The sequence below is a fragment of the Zonotrichia leucophrys genome, chromosome 1A, assembly GCF_028769735.1.
Source record: "Zonotrichia leucophrys gambelii isolate GWCS_2022_RI chromosome 1A, RI_Zleu_2.0, whole genome shotgun sequence".
Lineage (NCBI taxonomy): Eukaryota > Metazoa > Chordata > Aves > Passeriformes > Passerellidae > Zonotrichia > Zonotrichia leucophrys.
In genome coordinates this window covers 5,001,012-5,015,166 of record NC_088170.1, presented here as the reverse complement: position 1 = coordinate 5,015,166, position 14,155 = coordinate 5,001,012, and the positions used below count along the sequence as shown (strand labels likewise).

The 14,155-nt window shown below is 40.5% G+C and overlaps 1 protein-coding gene across 4 annotated transcripts in view; it reads left to right on the top strand.

Annotated features, from left to right (window-relative positions):
* Positions 1-14,155, top strand: part of CACNA1C (calcium voltage-gated channel subunit alpha1 C) — a 409,423-nt gene that overhangs the window by 22,909 nt on the left and 372,359 nt on the right. For all 4 annotated transcript variants that reach the window (XM_064735921.1, XM_064735904.1, XM_064735893.1 and 1 more), the window contains exons 2-3: positions 4,967-5,289; positions 9,689-9,793. In XM_064735921.1, coding sequence (XP_064591991.1) covers positions 4,967-5,289; positions 9,689-9,793 — 428 coding nt within the window. The remainder of the gene's footprint in view (positions 1-4,966; positions 5,290-9,688; positions 9,794-14,155) is intronic.

The following is a 14,155-nucleotide window of genomic DNA, read 5'->3' as shown; positions in this document are numbered from 1 at the left end:
AGATGTGCAGCAATGATAGCTGCTCCCAGGCATCCCCTGGTTTCATATTCAATACATACCAATTTTATTCTTGCCTGTATATCCCTAGAATTCTTATGAAACTATCACACAAGACCTCATACAACTATTAATAAAATCAGGAGGCATGGACCCACTGCGTCCACTTTGCCTGTTAATTCTGTTGCTCAGTTCTGGAAGAAACTGGTTTTTTTTGATGCAATGTGTTCACGACAGGTCCATGTCTCTTGATGGTTTTCTACTTGTCCTGCAAGTACTTGCTGGTGCTTGTTTATTTTACTTATTCCAATGTTTTTAATTTGTTTTTTGAAACTGAAGTTAATCTGGATGTAAATTTGCCCTCCTTCTATTTTTATTTTTTTTTTTTTAAGTGGGGATTCCTCTTACCATTTCTGAGTCCTCTGAGATCTCTCCTGTCTTCCATGAGTTCAAGCCAGCAGCCAACAGCTTTGAGGTTATTTCAGAAGGTGTTTTAAATATTCTAGGACACTCTAGGGTGCAAAGTAGCTACCAAAGCAGCTGAAAGCATGGACATTATCCAATTATTTGTTTCCCTTTTACAGTCGGAAATTATACCTGTTCTGGTTTGAGATTTATTTGTGATAGTCATCAGCTCTTGATGGATATTTTAAAAGTAAAAATTGATGCAAAAATGTCATGCAATACTTACTCCTTCTTGGAATAATTTGCCAAATGCTCTCATTTTTCCATTGGTTAATGGATCAATGTTTTCCACATTCTTTCTCATTAACAGATGATCTCATGCACTGACTTTTTATTGGTGTTGTTTTCGTGCTTCTGATTTTGACAGCTCTCACTTCAATATTTTATAACATTTTTCCTGTGTGCTTTAACTGGTCTCACACACGATCTTAGCAATGTGACCAGTTTCCTACTTGCTTTTTGCCTTCATTCTGAGAGCAGTTGAGACACTGAGTGAACCAATCTCATCTTTTACTGCACCCAGCTTTCCTCTGCCTTGGGGGAAAACACAGCAGCTCCAGAGTGTGCAATTTTAGGATCTGCTGTTTTCAAAGTGTTGGGGGAAAAAATGACATTTCACATCAGGATTAGTTTCTTTTTCATGTAAATAATTCATTTGAGCGCAAATTTTTCTAAAATAAATGTATGACTAACTAGATGAAGTCAAAACCCCTCAAAAGCTGTGATTCCATTGTGTCATTAACCTGCCCATGTCTTGTATCAAATGGTCACTGCGTAGTTGGGGTTTTTGTGATGCTTTTTTGGTGTAGTAATAGGTGGCACGAAAGATGGTGTTAGAATTCAAATACCACTTAAAATGGCCATCACTGTGTATTTTAATAGTTGCTTTGGTGACGACAGTTTTGGTGATTTAGTTGTAAGCTTTCAGCATCAGGTACTTTGTGCAACGTGGTTCATTTCCTGTTGTAGAGCAACCTTACCTGTTACTTTTGTGATTTAATTCTGGTTTTTGAGACCTGTATTTCTGTTGTTTCTGCATCTGTTTTAGTTCTACAAATCTGCATTTTTTTTCAGAAGTGAAAATATTTTCCAAAGCCTTAGTAATCAAGCTTCCAATATATAGATTTTTCTGTTTAATTGTATTTAGATGCTTAAATTAATGATCCATAGCACAGAAGGGCTTGAGAGGGCAGAATTTTGTGCACCAGCTGGACGGAGTCAACAGTGGAAATTCCTGCTGAAGGGTGGTGGGGATTAGCAGGGTGATGATGCTGTGCATCACAGTGCTTAGTGAGTTATTGCATTTGGGTGGGGGCTCAATCTCCATTTCCTGGTTCTGCTCAACATCCAGCTTAAATAATAGTGTATTTGGTAGTGTGAAACTTTATTTGTAGTGGGGAAATTGAGTGGACTATTCACTGTTGTACTGCAAAAAGAAAAAAAAAAAAACAACCCAAATTCAGTGACTGCAGCTCTCAGGTTGCAGCAAAGTTTTGTGGGGGGGGAGCAATGAGTGCTGTAGGTGAAATTTCAGCTTGGTGCCTCATGAGTTCAATAGGAACTGTGTTCTCCTCTCTTCCCAGGAATTAACCCTAAGCATTTAGATTATAGGGTGGAATTTCATTCTCCCTGAAACTTTGGCTATGCTGCCTTTGAAAATATTTTGCTCAGTTCTTGAATGCAGCTGTGGGAGCTTCGCTCATTTATTCAAGCTATTTCTATAAAGTACCTCCAGAACAAGTCTTTTGTCATTGCCGTTTCTCATTCACTTGAGATCCTGTCTGCAGCCTCAGAGCTTCATAAAACAGAGAGATCCTTATCAGTAATCAATATTTGTAATATTTGTTAATATAAATCTGTCATTACTGACTCATCGTTTGAAACTAATTTGAGACAAAGCACTCTGCTATGGGACTGCTGATCATATTAGAAACTAAACCAATAATGCCACCAAAAGCTGGATCCTTAACTTTGCTGGCACATCAAAGTCAAAATGCATGACTTGGATCCTCATGTGGAACCTAACTAATAAGAAGTAATAATGATGGAACTTGACGCGTTCCCAAATTGCAGAAAAGTCTTCATTAAGAAGCAGCAGCTGTTTATTTACAGGAGCACATGGTCTAGTCAGCATGATAAGAACACTGTGGAGAGGGATCAGCAAGTTTGCTTTCACTGGAAAACACACATCTTTCTTCTCCACTCTGATGGGTCAGTATTAAAGAAAAGCTGGAGTGGGAGAATAATTAGAGTGATTTTCCATTTATTTTTCCTTTCCAGCATGCCTCAGGCTAGGGAGGTCAAAGAGATGCTAAGAGAAAAACTGCATCTGGAACAAGTCTGAAAATAAATACGTATCCCATGAGTAGCGCTGTGCACAATTTGCTTAGCCTTGGAAAACTAAGTTTGTCTGCCACTTGATTGCCTGCTTCATCGAGGAAATCTGCTTAGCCTGTAGGATTCTGAAAGCTCTTTTTCTTCATTTTCAAAATGTGAGGGATGTGAATTAACCATTTCCCATTCCTTGTTTCTTTCAGCTTTCCCTTTCACATATCAGAGCCACATTACTCATCAGCTTCCTTTGGCTGGTTTGCAGCAAGGAGGTTTTTCAGTGAGCAGAGACAAGCTCTGGATTTCCCTGCTCTGTAACAGCCTGAAAATCTTACAGCAATGCCTGACATAAAGTAACATCTGACTCTGTCATGTCCTTCCTTGTGTTGCAGTGAGATGGATTTACAAATCTTGAATGCTTTCTAGGCAGAGGCATATCCTGTTGCACTCTGTGTGTCAATGTAATTGTATTTATTCCACCTGCTTTCATTCATTTGTAGCGCAGTCAGTGCTGTGCTACCTTGGCACTGCACAACCAGCTATGAAATATGCATCTTGAGTAATTATTTCCATTCAAGAAGAGCTTTCCAACTCCCTGGTTTTAAATGTCTTTCATGCGATACTGTAAAAGAAGCAGTGTCACAAGTGGTCTTCCCTCAGCTTTGTCTGACGGTCTGCAGGAGCCCATCTGTCCTATTTAGCAACACCACAATTCTGCACTAATCTAAAGTGGAGCATGGCCAACAGGAGGCACTGGCCTTGCTTTGAAGCAGGTGATCTCGCTCCTTGCCGGGGTTTCCACTCTCTGCCCCCTGTGTGTGCACTCTTTCTGAAGCACAGCCTGCAGCTCAGATGTCAGGGGAGCCATTCAGAATTCCTGAATCAGGAATGGGCAGGATTTGGAAGCTGAACTGTGGAGGAATAAGATCTGCAGACCTCTCAGGCCTCCTTTTACTTGTACCTCAAATTATGGGCAAACTCACAAGTCCATAACAAATTAAACAGTCTCTTAAATGTGATACAGGACATAGCTAAACAAGGCATTCTTCTTAATCAGAGTTTGCTGTTGTGACTTTGTGTAGAATCCATGTTGCACTTTTTAAACTGGGATAACATTCTCTTCTGTAAAATGTCTGGGATAAAACTTTTTCACAAGTTCTTGCAGAGCATGGCCCAAAGAGTAAAGCAATCTGTTTTGAAATTTCAAAATTCTTTCCTCTTGAAGTGACTGGGGTTTTAATTTGGGTCACTGGAAAAGCCTCACTGAGGAGGCAGAGGTGACTTAGCTGTCTTTACTGAAACACTGGATCAACTGCACTGGCTTGAGAGAGTGACTTGAATTTTTGTACTGCTAAGATCTTCTCACCACCAGCCACATGTCACCTGATGTGAATATTCCATTATTAGGATGGGGCAAATGCAAATATTTCCTCACTTTTGGCTAAAGAAGCTGCAAAACTTGGGACTGCCAGGCTTTAGCATTCTTGTTATTTTGTGCTTTTAAAATAAATTTCTCCATTGATTCAGTAGTTTATCAGGATATGGAATTAGTTCCAATTTCTAAACGTGCGGTTGGCTTCAGCTCTCTGCACAGGAACATACAGAGCACAAATCCACCAGCTGTGGCCTTGTGTGCTTGTTTCTGCTTCACTGGACCTTCTGCTCAGGCTGTTCTTAGAGTGTACATATGTGTTTTTTGCAGGGATAATTAAGGTTATTGTCAAAATTTCACCTTGTCGTCAGGTAACCTCCAAGAAGCATGAAGGTTTTTGTAACGGGACTTGACAATTTGATTTGGGTCCTTTGCCGTGTACCAGATAGCATCGTGCTGCCTGTGTGAGTGAGAAGGTGATGAGGACTAGCCTCACCTTTTGAACTTTCAAACAGCCCAGCTTGCAAAATATGTGGGTGAAAAAGAAAGGATAGTTTATTTTTTCTGAATGTCTGGAAGCTGCATTGATTGGAGGCACTTAACAGCCCAGCATCCATCAGTTCTGTTGGGAATCTCTTGCAAGACAAAGGATTGCATAGCAGTATTACTTTACAGTGAAGAATTTGAATTACTCTACACTGAAGGTTTAAAAAAGGCATTAGCTATCTCTTCTGCAGTTTAAAAAACATCTTCACAAATTTCTCTGGTTTATTTTGTTTTTAATTCTTTTTCCCTACACAGGTTCCAACTATGGGAGTCCCCGTCCGGCTCATGCCAACATGAACGCCAATGCAGCTGCAGGGCTCGCCCCGGAGCACATCCCCACGCCGGGGGCAGCTCTGTCCTGGCAGGCTGCCATCGATGCTGCCAGGCAGGCCAAGCTGATGGGCAGCGCTGGCAACGCCACCATCTCCACGGCCAGCTCCACGCAGAGGAAGCGGCAGCAGTACGGCAAGCAGAAGAAGCAGGGCACCACCACAGCCACCCGCCCGCCCCGGGCACTGCTGTGCCTCACGCTGAAGAATCCCATCCGGAGGGCGTGCATCAGCATCGTCGAATGGAAATATCCTTCATGTGGCACCCAGGCCTCTGTGCACGGGAGCTCTTGTGCATGGGGTGGGAGGGAAGTCCATGCGTTGGGTGGAAGTCCATGCGTTGGGTGGAAGTCCATGCGTTGGGTGGAAGTCCATGCACCAGGTTTGCAATCTATGCATTGGTGTGGAAATCTGTGCCTTGGGTTGAAATCAGTGGTGCATTGGGTTGAAATCACTGGTGCCTCAAGTGGAAATCCATACATTGGTTTGAAATCAATGTATCAGGTGGAAATCCATGTGTCGGGTGGAAATCGATGCATTGGTTTGAAATCAATGCCTTGGGTTGAAATCAGTGGTGCATTGGGTTGAAATCCACGCCTCAGGTGAAAATCCATGCGTTGGTTTGAAATCAGTGCATCAGGTGGAAATCCATGTGTTGGGTGGAAATCCATGCATCAGTTTGCAAACCATGCAATGGGTTGAAATCAATACGTCAGATGGAATTTCATGCATCGGATGGAATTTAATGCATTGGGTTGAAATCCATGCACCAGGTTTGCAATCTGTGCCTCAGGTTGAAATCAGTGGTGCATTGGGTGGAATTTCATGCATCAGGTGGAAATCCATGTATCAGTTTGAAACTAATGCATTGAGTTGAAATCCATGCCTCGGGTGGAAATCAGTGGTGTATTGAATTGAAATCAGTGGTGCCTCAGGTGGAAATCCATACATTGGTTTGAAATCAATGTATCAGGTGGAAATCCATGTGTTGGGTGGAAATCCATGCATCAGTTTGTAATCCATGCATCGGGTGGAAATCGATGCATTGGTTTGAAATCAATGCCTTGGGTTGAAATCAGTGGTGCATCGGGTTGAAATCCATGCATCAGGTTGAAATCTATGCATCAGTTGGAAAGTACCACCACTGGGAACTCAAAGTACACAAATAATTTTTGATGTCTTAACTGAGGTGGTTTGTGCTGAAAGGGGGGCAGGTGAGGAAAGAGGATTAGAAGTGAAATCGTAACTACACCCCTGTGTGAGAGAGCACTAGAAGCTTGAATGGCTTGGTGAGGCTGAGTGGTTGAATTTTGCTCTTTGGAAAAAGTATGGCTCAGGAAATGCATGGGAGATATTCAAGGTGTCTGAGGTTAGGGCTTTCAACCTATGGGATTGATAGCAGCTCCTGGCTTTCCCTTTTTTATTTTAATTGGTTTTTTAGAGGTGTAACCACTCCAAAGCTCGGCTACTTTGAACCATACACCTTTTTGTTCAACATGTGACATCACACTTTCTACAGTATGGAGAAAAGAATGGGGCAAAAGGGCAAGGTAAAAACCCCCAAAGGTAAGCAGTAAGACCCCGAGACTGGGCTGAGAACTGTTGATTTTATTGGAATCCTGGTTAAAAAATAAGGCTCAGTATTGTACAGTAAGCGATACTGGTTATCTAGAAGAAAGGCAAAATAAATACAGTTAAAGTAACATGTCCAAAAGCAGTGCAGAGCCAGATCTGACAGTCTGAACAGGAGACAGATGGTGTCACAGATGATGGATGATAACCACTGACACAGAGCTGCAGAGTGAAGGGGTTGGTGCTGCTTCCCTGGAAAGTCTGGGAGAGTTTGATCATTGCTTTATGGTGTGCAAAGAGCAAAGCCTTCCCAGTCATCCCAGTCTGGTCAGTGCAAGATGGAATTTGAGTCTTTGGGGTGAAACTCAAATTGAAATTAAGTGTTCCTCCTTTGCATCCTCAAAGAGAAACCAGGATTAACCCTGTAATCACAGTAATCACAAGCTAATGGGGTTCTTCAGGAAATACAAAAGAACAAGAATGTTTTTAGGGGTAGATAAGCATGTCAAGGAAAGGCAGTACAGAACTTGGCAGTAGTTAATATGATAAAAAAAATGAATTAAGGCATTTAAGACAATGTGATAATATTATTCCCTTGGGTGTCTGGTGGGATGCTGGGTGAAAACAGAAAATGAGTATATCAGGTATTACTGACATGGACATACTTTTCAGATTAAGAACTTGTTAAAAATGCTCCTGTCAATCTTTGGATGTCCTTAAACCACCTGCCTGCCTCTTCCTTTCTTCTTCAGATGCTAATTTTTAATCCCCTGATTAAGTTTGCTATTTTTTATTGCTTCTGACACAAGTCTGATAGTTGAGGCATGAGATGACGGGTGATGACTAACAGGATAAAACTGAATACTGGTTTGCTTAGCAGCACCCCAGTCACCACATGTCTTCAGAGTTTCATTTGATAGATGGATAAGCTCAGCAATAAATGATGGGAATGAGGTGTTGCAAACCAGGGTACAGCACTGCTCAGACCAAGAGATGACCAAACAGTGCAACTGAAGCAACACAAAGGTGCTGAAGCTTGCAGTTTGGGGTTTTGTTTGGTTTTAGGTGATTTGATGGAAGTATTTTTTTCCCATCAGAATCTCTCATTGGACATCTGGAGTTTGTAAACATGAAACACTTCAATGACAATGAGCAATATCAAAGTGTTGTGACAGGGTTTAGTTTAATTCTATATTCTGACTTTTCTGAAAACTACTGAGAAAAGCTTAGCCTAATTTGTTGTACCACTAAATTTAAGCATAATAGATCTTAAACAAATATCAAATAGTACTTCAGCAGTGTTTCTTACCCAAACGTTACACTGTTAAGAGCCTGAATGAGCAATTGCATTCAAGAAAAAAGTGAAATGAATTAATTACCTTATTTTGCAAGGCTTTAGTTGTGTGTTTAATTTTCTGCCTTTTGTGCAGTGTATTTGTAGACTTTATAGAATTTAATGTTTACAGTGCAAAAAGAGAATTGAAGTGAAAGAAAATAAATGTAAACAGTGATAAATTAATGGATAACAATCCTGCCAAAAGAAACAAACAAAAATTTGGTGGAAAAAAAGTGATTAAGAAAATGAAAGCCTGTGGAAATCCAGGTCTTTAAGCAGTAAACATTATACAGACAGCCTGGGGTGGTACATACCTGAGAAATCTGATTTCCAATGTAGATTTCTCTTCCTGCCCTGATCTGCTCTGCTGCCTCTGTGGTACCATTTATCTCCTATTATTCAGAGGCTTAAGCACAGTAGTCTGGTGAGCCTGGAGCCCTCTGAGTCTCCCGTGTGTGAAATGCAGAATGCATGTGAGGATAAGCAGCAGGCAGGTGCCTGGAATTTGTGTACATCTTGCAGCTCAGCTCAACACCCAGAGCTCCCCTGTAATTTCTGCTCCAGGCTGCTGAGAACAGCAGCCTGCTGACCAAAACCATCCCTGCTGTGCTGACATTTGGCAGCCCCATGGTGGATAAAGCCATGCCCAAGTGCACTCTGTGGCACAGGTTATGCTTGGTGTTCTCTCCTGATCCTCATTTCCCTTCTGAGCGCTGGGGAGTTATCCCAGAAATCGCCTCCAGGATGTTCCTGCAGGGCAGTAAATGCAGACAGGCCATCAATCTGCTCTCTAGGCTGAGTTTGGAGACAGCAGGGAGATTAGGGAGACCCCTGAAGTGGATGGAGTGCAGTGGAAAAATGCCCTTTGGTTCCCCTGGGCAGCCAGGGGGGCACTGAGCTTGTGCGGGATTGCTTCGTTGAACATTCCAAACGTTTGGGTTCTCTCTTCCCCAACAAAGCTGCTGCAAGGTTGAAATGCCTCTGAGCTTTTCTTTCTCAGAAGGGACTCCCAGCTTCCTGCTGTTCCTAAAATACTGAATTTTGTGTTCCCCCTGATGCCAAATGAAATGCAAATAAGAGAAAAGAAAATACTCAAATAATTTTTAGCCGAACAAGTGTACATGACAATGTGCAGTGTAAGCACATTTTGGACAAAAGACTTTTTTTACCTTAACAAAATTTACCCTTTTTTAAACATCTTCTAACCATTGTTATTATTGATTGAGCCCTCACATTAACTCCAAGATATGAGAGAGAAACTGAGAAAGGGAGGCAAGAATACAGCAACAACACCAAAAGAAAAGAAACTCCAAAATGTCAGTTAGAATTATCTGAGAATTTATAAATGCAGATGAAAACAACCAGGAAAAAAGAATATTCAAAAGTGCAAGGACAGTCATTATAGTACAGGTTTCTCTTATTATTATCTTATTATGTAGTGCAGCCACACTCGAAGGAAAATTGGGAAAATGCAATCTAAAGAAGTAAAAGAAGAAAAAACTTTCAAGAAACCTTTGTTTACTCTGGCACGTGACTGGCCTACACTGCTTTTGACATATTAGGAAGAATTTTGGCTGGGAGCTCCTAAAAGCACTTAAAAAGGCATATGTTTCTTTTCAGAGTATAAGAGGCTTGGAATGCTTTCTTTAAACAGAGTTCTTATAAATATTGTTTTTTTTTAAATTTCTTTTATTTTTGTGTGCTCATTTTGGAACAATTTCCTTAACTCCATTCCTCAGACCATTTGAAATAATTATTTTACTGACTATTTTTGCCAATTGTGTGGCCTTAGCTATCTATATCCCCTTTCCAGAAGATGATTCCAATGCCACCAATTCCAATCTGGTAAGTCCACAATGGTGTTTAGTTTTGCTATTTTGAAATTCCTTTTGAAAAGTGATCATGGAGAATTATGAAGGTAGGGAATGTAAATATATCCACCAATGATGAGAACAACATAAAAATTGGTTTTGATTGCTATGTCTTGTCAATTCATTTTATTGCCTGTCTCAGTGGAGGTGGTTTTAGAGAAGAAAATTTCAAAAAGTTGCACAGGTGCTGCATGTGATGTTTGGATCTACAAATTTCAGCATGCTGAAAAAGGGCTTGGTAAATGTTAACCTGCAGGTATTTGTGGGAGATATCTTTTAATCAGTGATTTTAATCTGGTTTTTGTCTTACTGTGTGCCATTGTGAAAATGGTGCTGTCCCTCTCTCAGGTGATTGATGATTATTGTTTGCATCTCAGACACGTGCATTGATTTGGCTGAACAATATTTGAGCAGTTGGGTTTTTTGTTTGGTTTGGTGGGATTTTTAAAAAATTTTTGGTTGTTTTTGGTTGGTTTTAATCATTCCCTCTTGTTGGGGGAATATATCTTCTCATCTGTCACCAGTGATGCCCGTGTTGGTGCTTTGGGATTGAGCTCTCTGTATAAAAAGGAAGAGTGTTTACTTTTGGCTTAGCATGAAGCCATAGCAAAGAATTCTGTTCAGTAAGGGCAAAACACAAACCAGCTCTGGAACACAGTTCACTGAATTAGCAGAAAACATTTTTTTTCCCCACTCAAATATGTGAATAAATCTCCTACTTGTCAGGTTGACTCAGGATGAAAACTCCCTCCCAGAGTTTAGGAGCAGGGATGCTATTTCCTGAATAAAATTTATTGAGACTTAAGAAATTTTAGAGCATGAGAGGAGGAGAACAAAAGCCATACTTCTAAAGTAGCAACAACTGGGGTGGCTGACAGACACTGTAATTAAAAAAGATTCATGCTGCTCTTGGAAGTCAGTCATCTGATTAAATCTCTCTTGAAGTTTTAGAAAACACATTAAGAAAAAACTTCAGGAATTGCTGAAACAATACTTCTATGCTTAAAAAAAAATAAAAGTAGTAAAAAATTTGTAGTGTGGTGCATTTGCACTGTAACTCCTTAAAGAAGTACAAAAAGAGAAGCAGGAGGTGGTGAGTGATTGGTACCTACTCTCTACACATACACATGAGTTGGTCTTGTGTTTCTTTGGCTGTTCTTTGTTAATGTGACTTAGTGTTTAACAATGATGAGTTGTGGTGTGTGTATTAAAAAAACTTCAGTAGGGAACCTCTCAAAAATTAGTGCATTTTATTTAATAAAAGCCACATTCAGTTGATCTCCTGATCAGGCAAACAGATGTGTTCATTGCATGTCATGCCTTGCAGGGTTCAAAGAGGAAAATGAAGCAGATTTGAAGGTTAGAGGACTCACAATTTGTTTGAGTGTAATTGGGTTGTGGGGATGTGCCTCAATTCATTGTGGAATTGACTAAAACCAGGCTGGAAGTATCTCTGTAATTGAACAAGATGTATTGAAACTGTTTTGCTACCAAGAAATGTGCACCTTGTGATTTGAGTTTCCATTCTGCATCTGTTTCCCAAGACATCTTTTGCATCATTTAGAATGTCTATAAAAACTTTTGTGTTATTTGCTGGTGGAGTTTAAAAAAACCTAGCCAAGGAAGAGTTATCATCTCAGGGAAGTTTGGAAATGTTACAGCCTTGAGGACGAGGAGGAATTGTAAATTTACCTAAACAGGTGTTTCACAGATGTAGGGGAAGAAGAAAGTTAAATGAGCAATCTCCTTGACTCCATGTTGTTCTTGGTGTCTTCATGGAAAAGATAATTAAAACTGGAAAATGGGATACTTAGTGTGTACTTGTGAAGTCAAGACCTTTCTACATTACAGAGAAAATCCTGGAGATGTGGCTGCTCAGTGGGCTGTGTTCTCCTGTCAGTCTGTGTTTGCTGTTGTTGGGTTTTGTGTGTTTTTTTGTTGTTTTCTCAGTTGACAAACTCACCCTTGACATGTGTACCCTGCTTTTGGGGAGCACACTGCCTGAGTATGCAGCACGTGCTGCATTCTGTGAGTGAAGTCCAGAGCAAAAGGGAGGGAATGGGGGGCAAATGGGTGAGACAAGGGTGGAAAAATGTGTTAGTTGTGCTTTGGAATGGAATGAAAGAATAGATGAGAGTCACAGTTATTCCATCAGGCAGGAACTGTGCCAGAGTGGGACCTCACTGTCAAAGAGCCAAACTGCACATGGAAGGGACTGGAAAGAAGCTGGGGTTAATAATGTGTTCCTGTAAAAGCTCATGTGCTCACTTCATATTTGGTTTTTTTTTTTCTACCTGTGAGCATCTATTTCACAATCAGATTTATTTTGTAGCCATGAAGTCGAGGGCTGCACAGGCTGTAAAGTGACACAGGCAAGGAGGTTTTGTGTGCATGTGGGCCTTGCACGGATGTGTGTACTGTGCAGAAAGGTGATTGAATGCACACTGAATTTTTCTAGCTGCCCAGAACTCTTGATTCATTTTCATGTTGCGTTTTTGCTGGTTTAAGGTTAAAGCTACCACAGGAGCTCCCACATCCCTGGTTTCCTGAGACATCTCTAACTCCTTGAGATACAAGAAACTATCTACAGAAAACACGATGGGCAGTAACTGCTGTACAAGCTCTGAAAGTGCCAGAACACTTTTCCAATAAGCTGCCAGATTTGCCTTAGGCTCAGAGTATTTCCTTCTCCAAAGTTTCATCATAACTTTTCAAATAACTTTTTCCTTGGTGAGTGAGGTCAAAATTCAATCAATTGCCTTCCACAAGCTAATGGAGTAGAGGGTGGTGAGGGAAGAGAAAGGAATCCTGGGTGATGTGAGTGCCCTCTTTTCTTCTCTTTATAAAAGTAGAAAAATGATGCCTGAATAATGCTTGGACAAATAATTGCTCTGTGTGAATTACACACGAGACCAGCCACTGCTCACATAAGGCACAGGCAGAGCTGTGTGCCTTCCCCATGTACCTGAACAAAACCAGCAACCTCCTCCATGCTCCATTTGTCTTCAGCTGCAAGACCTATTTGATATGATGCCTCAATGGTGAGCACTGAAACTAGATACAGAAGAGTCCAGTAATGAATTCCTTCCCTTTTGCATTAGCCAGGAATTGTGAATAGCCAGGGTTGTGTGTTACAAGTTTAGATTTAACACCACACAGATATTCTACTTGTTTCTCTGCAATCTGTCTTCCTATAATAATAATTCCTATAAATATTCAGGCCTTTTTAATCAAATCTAGGGACAGTAACTTGAACTGTGAAGCCCTTTCAATTTTGAAATGAACATTTATCCTAAACCCCACATTTCCTATTTTATGCTCACTGCAGTGTTTTTGTCACTAGCAGGAACAGAAATATGCCAGGGTAGTATAATGCACTCATAAAAATGCTTGAAATTGGTTCAACATTTTTATAATTTTACAGTAGTTTTTAGTTACTGTAAAAGAAACTAAAAACTGTTGTTACTGAAAAGTACTGGAAAACTATTGAACTTAGATGGAAGGCAGTTGTATTAGGTAAGTTTTTCTTTTTTTTTTTGGTATTAATGAACTTGCTGAGACTTAATTTAATTTCACAATTAAAATAAGCTCATGTATAACTCTCTGCAAAGAACAGTTGTGTGTTAATGCAACCAGAAAAATTTGAGAGGAATTAAAGTCAGTCTGCAGCAAAGGCTGTGACTGATACAGAGGCTTTCTGCTTCTTATCCCAGCAATTATGCGTTAGCACGGAGATAACATACATTTAGGAATAAAACTAGGAACTGCCTAAGATAGGAAGCTGAGAGGAAAATGCTTCTGTCACTTTGCTGGCAACTGCAAATGGCACAAGCCTGGTCAGTGTCACAGCCTGGTGATAACATAATGAGGTTAGGACCAAGGTTTACAGCACGTTCCAGGGAAGGTAGCTCTTTGGGTTGTTTATGCTTCGGGTAAAGAGCAGGGAAATCTTCCTGCTGTTGCTTTGATAGTTCTGCTTTCCCTTCTTGGTCCTTCTTACAGGAGGGAAATCCTGTTGTACAGTAGTTAAATGTAAAGAAAGATCTCTTGTGTTTATATGTGAGCTTATAAAAAATGAGATGTCACCTTTAAGCTAATTTTTTAAACCTCCAATAGGACTCTGTGAAAAGAAAGATGGAACTTCTGCTTGCTTCTGAGTTCGTGTGCCAGCCAGTGTTTGTGTCTGATTATGGAAAGGGGGCTTGCCTTTCAGCAAGTGTGGCTGCTTTACTACCTGGTCATTATGGGAGTGTCCTGCAGAACAGGGGATTCCTGTTTAAAAAAAGAGAAAGCTGGTTTAATTTCTTTAAAAAAACTATCTATTGGGACTATCTAT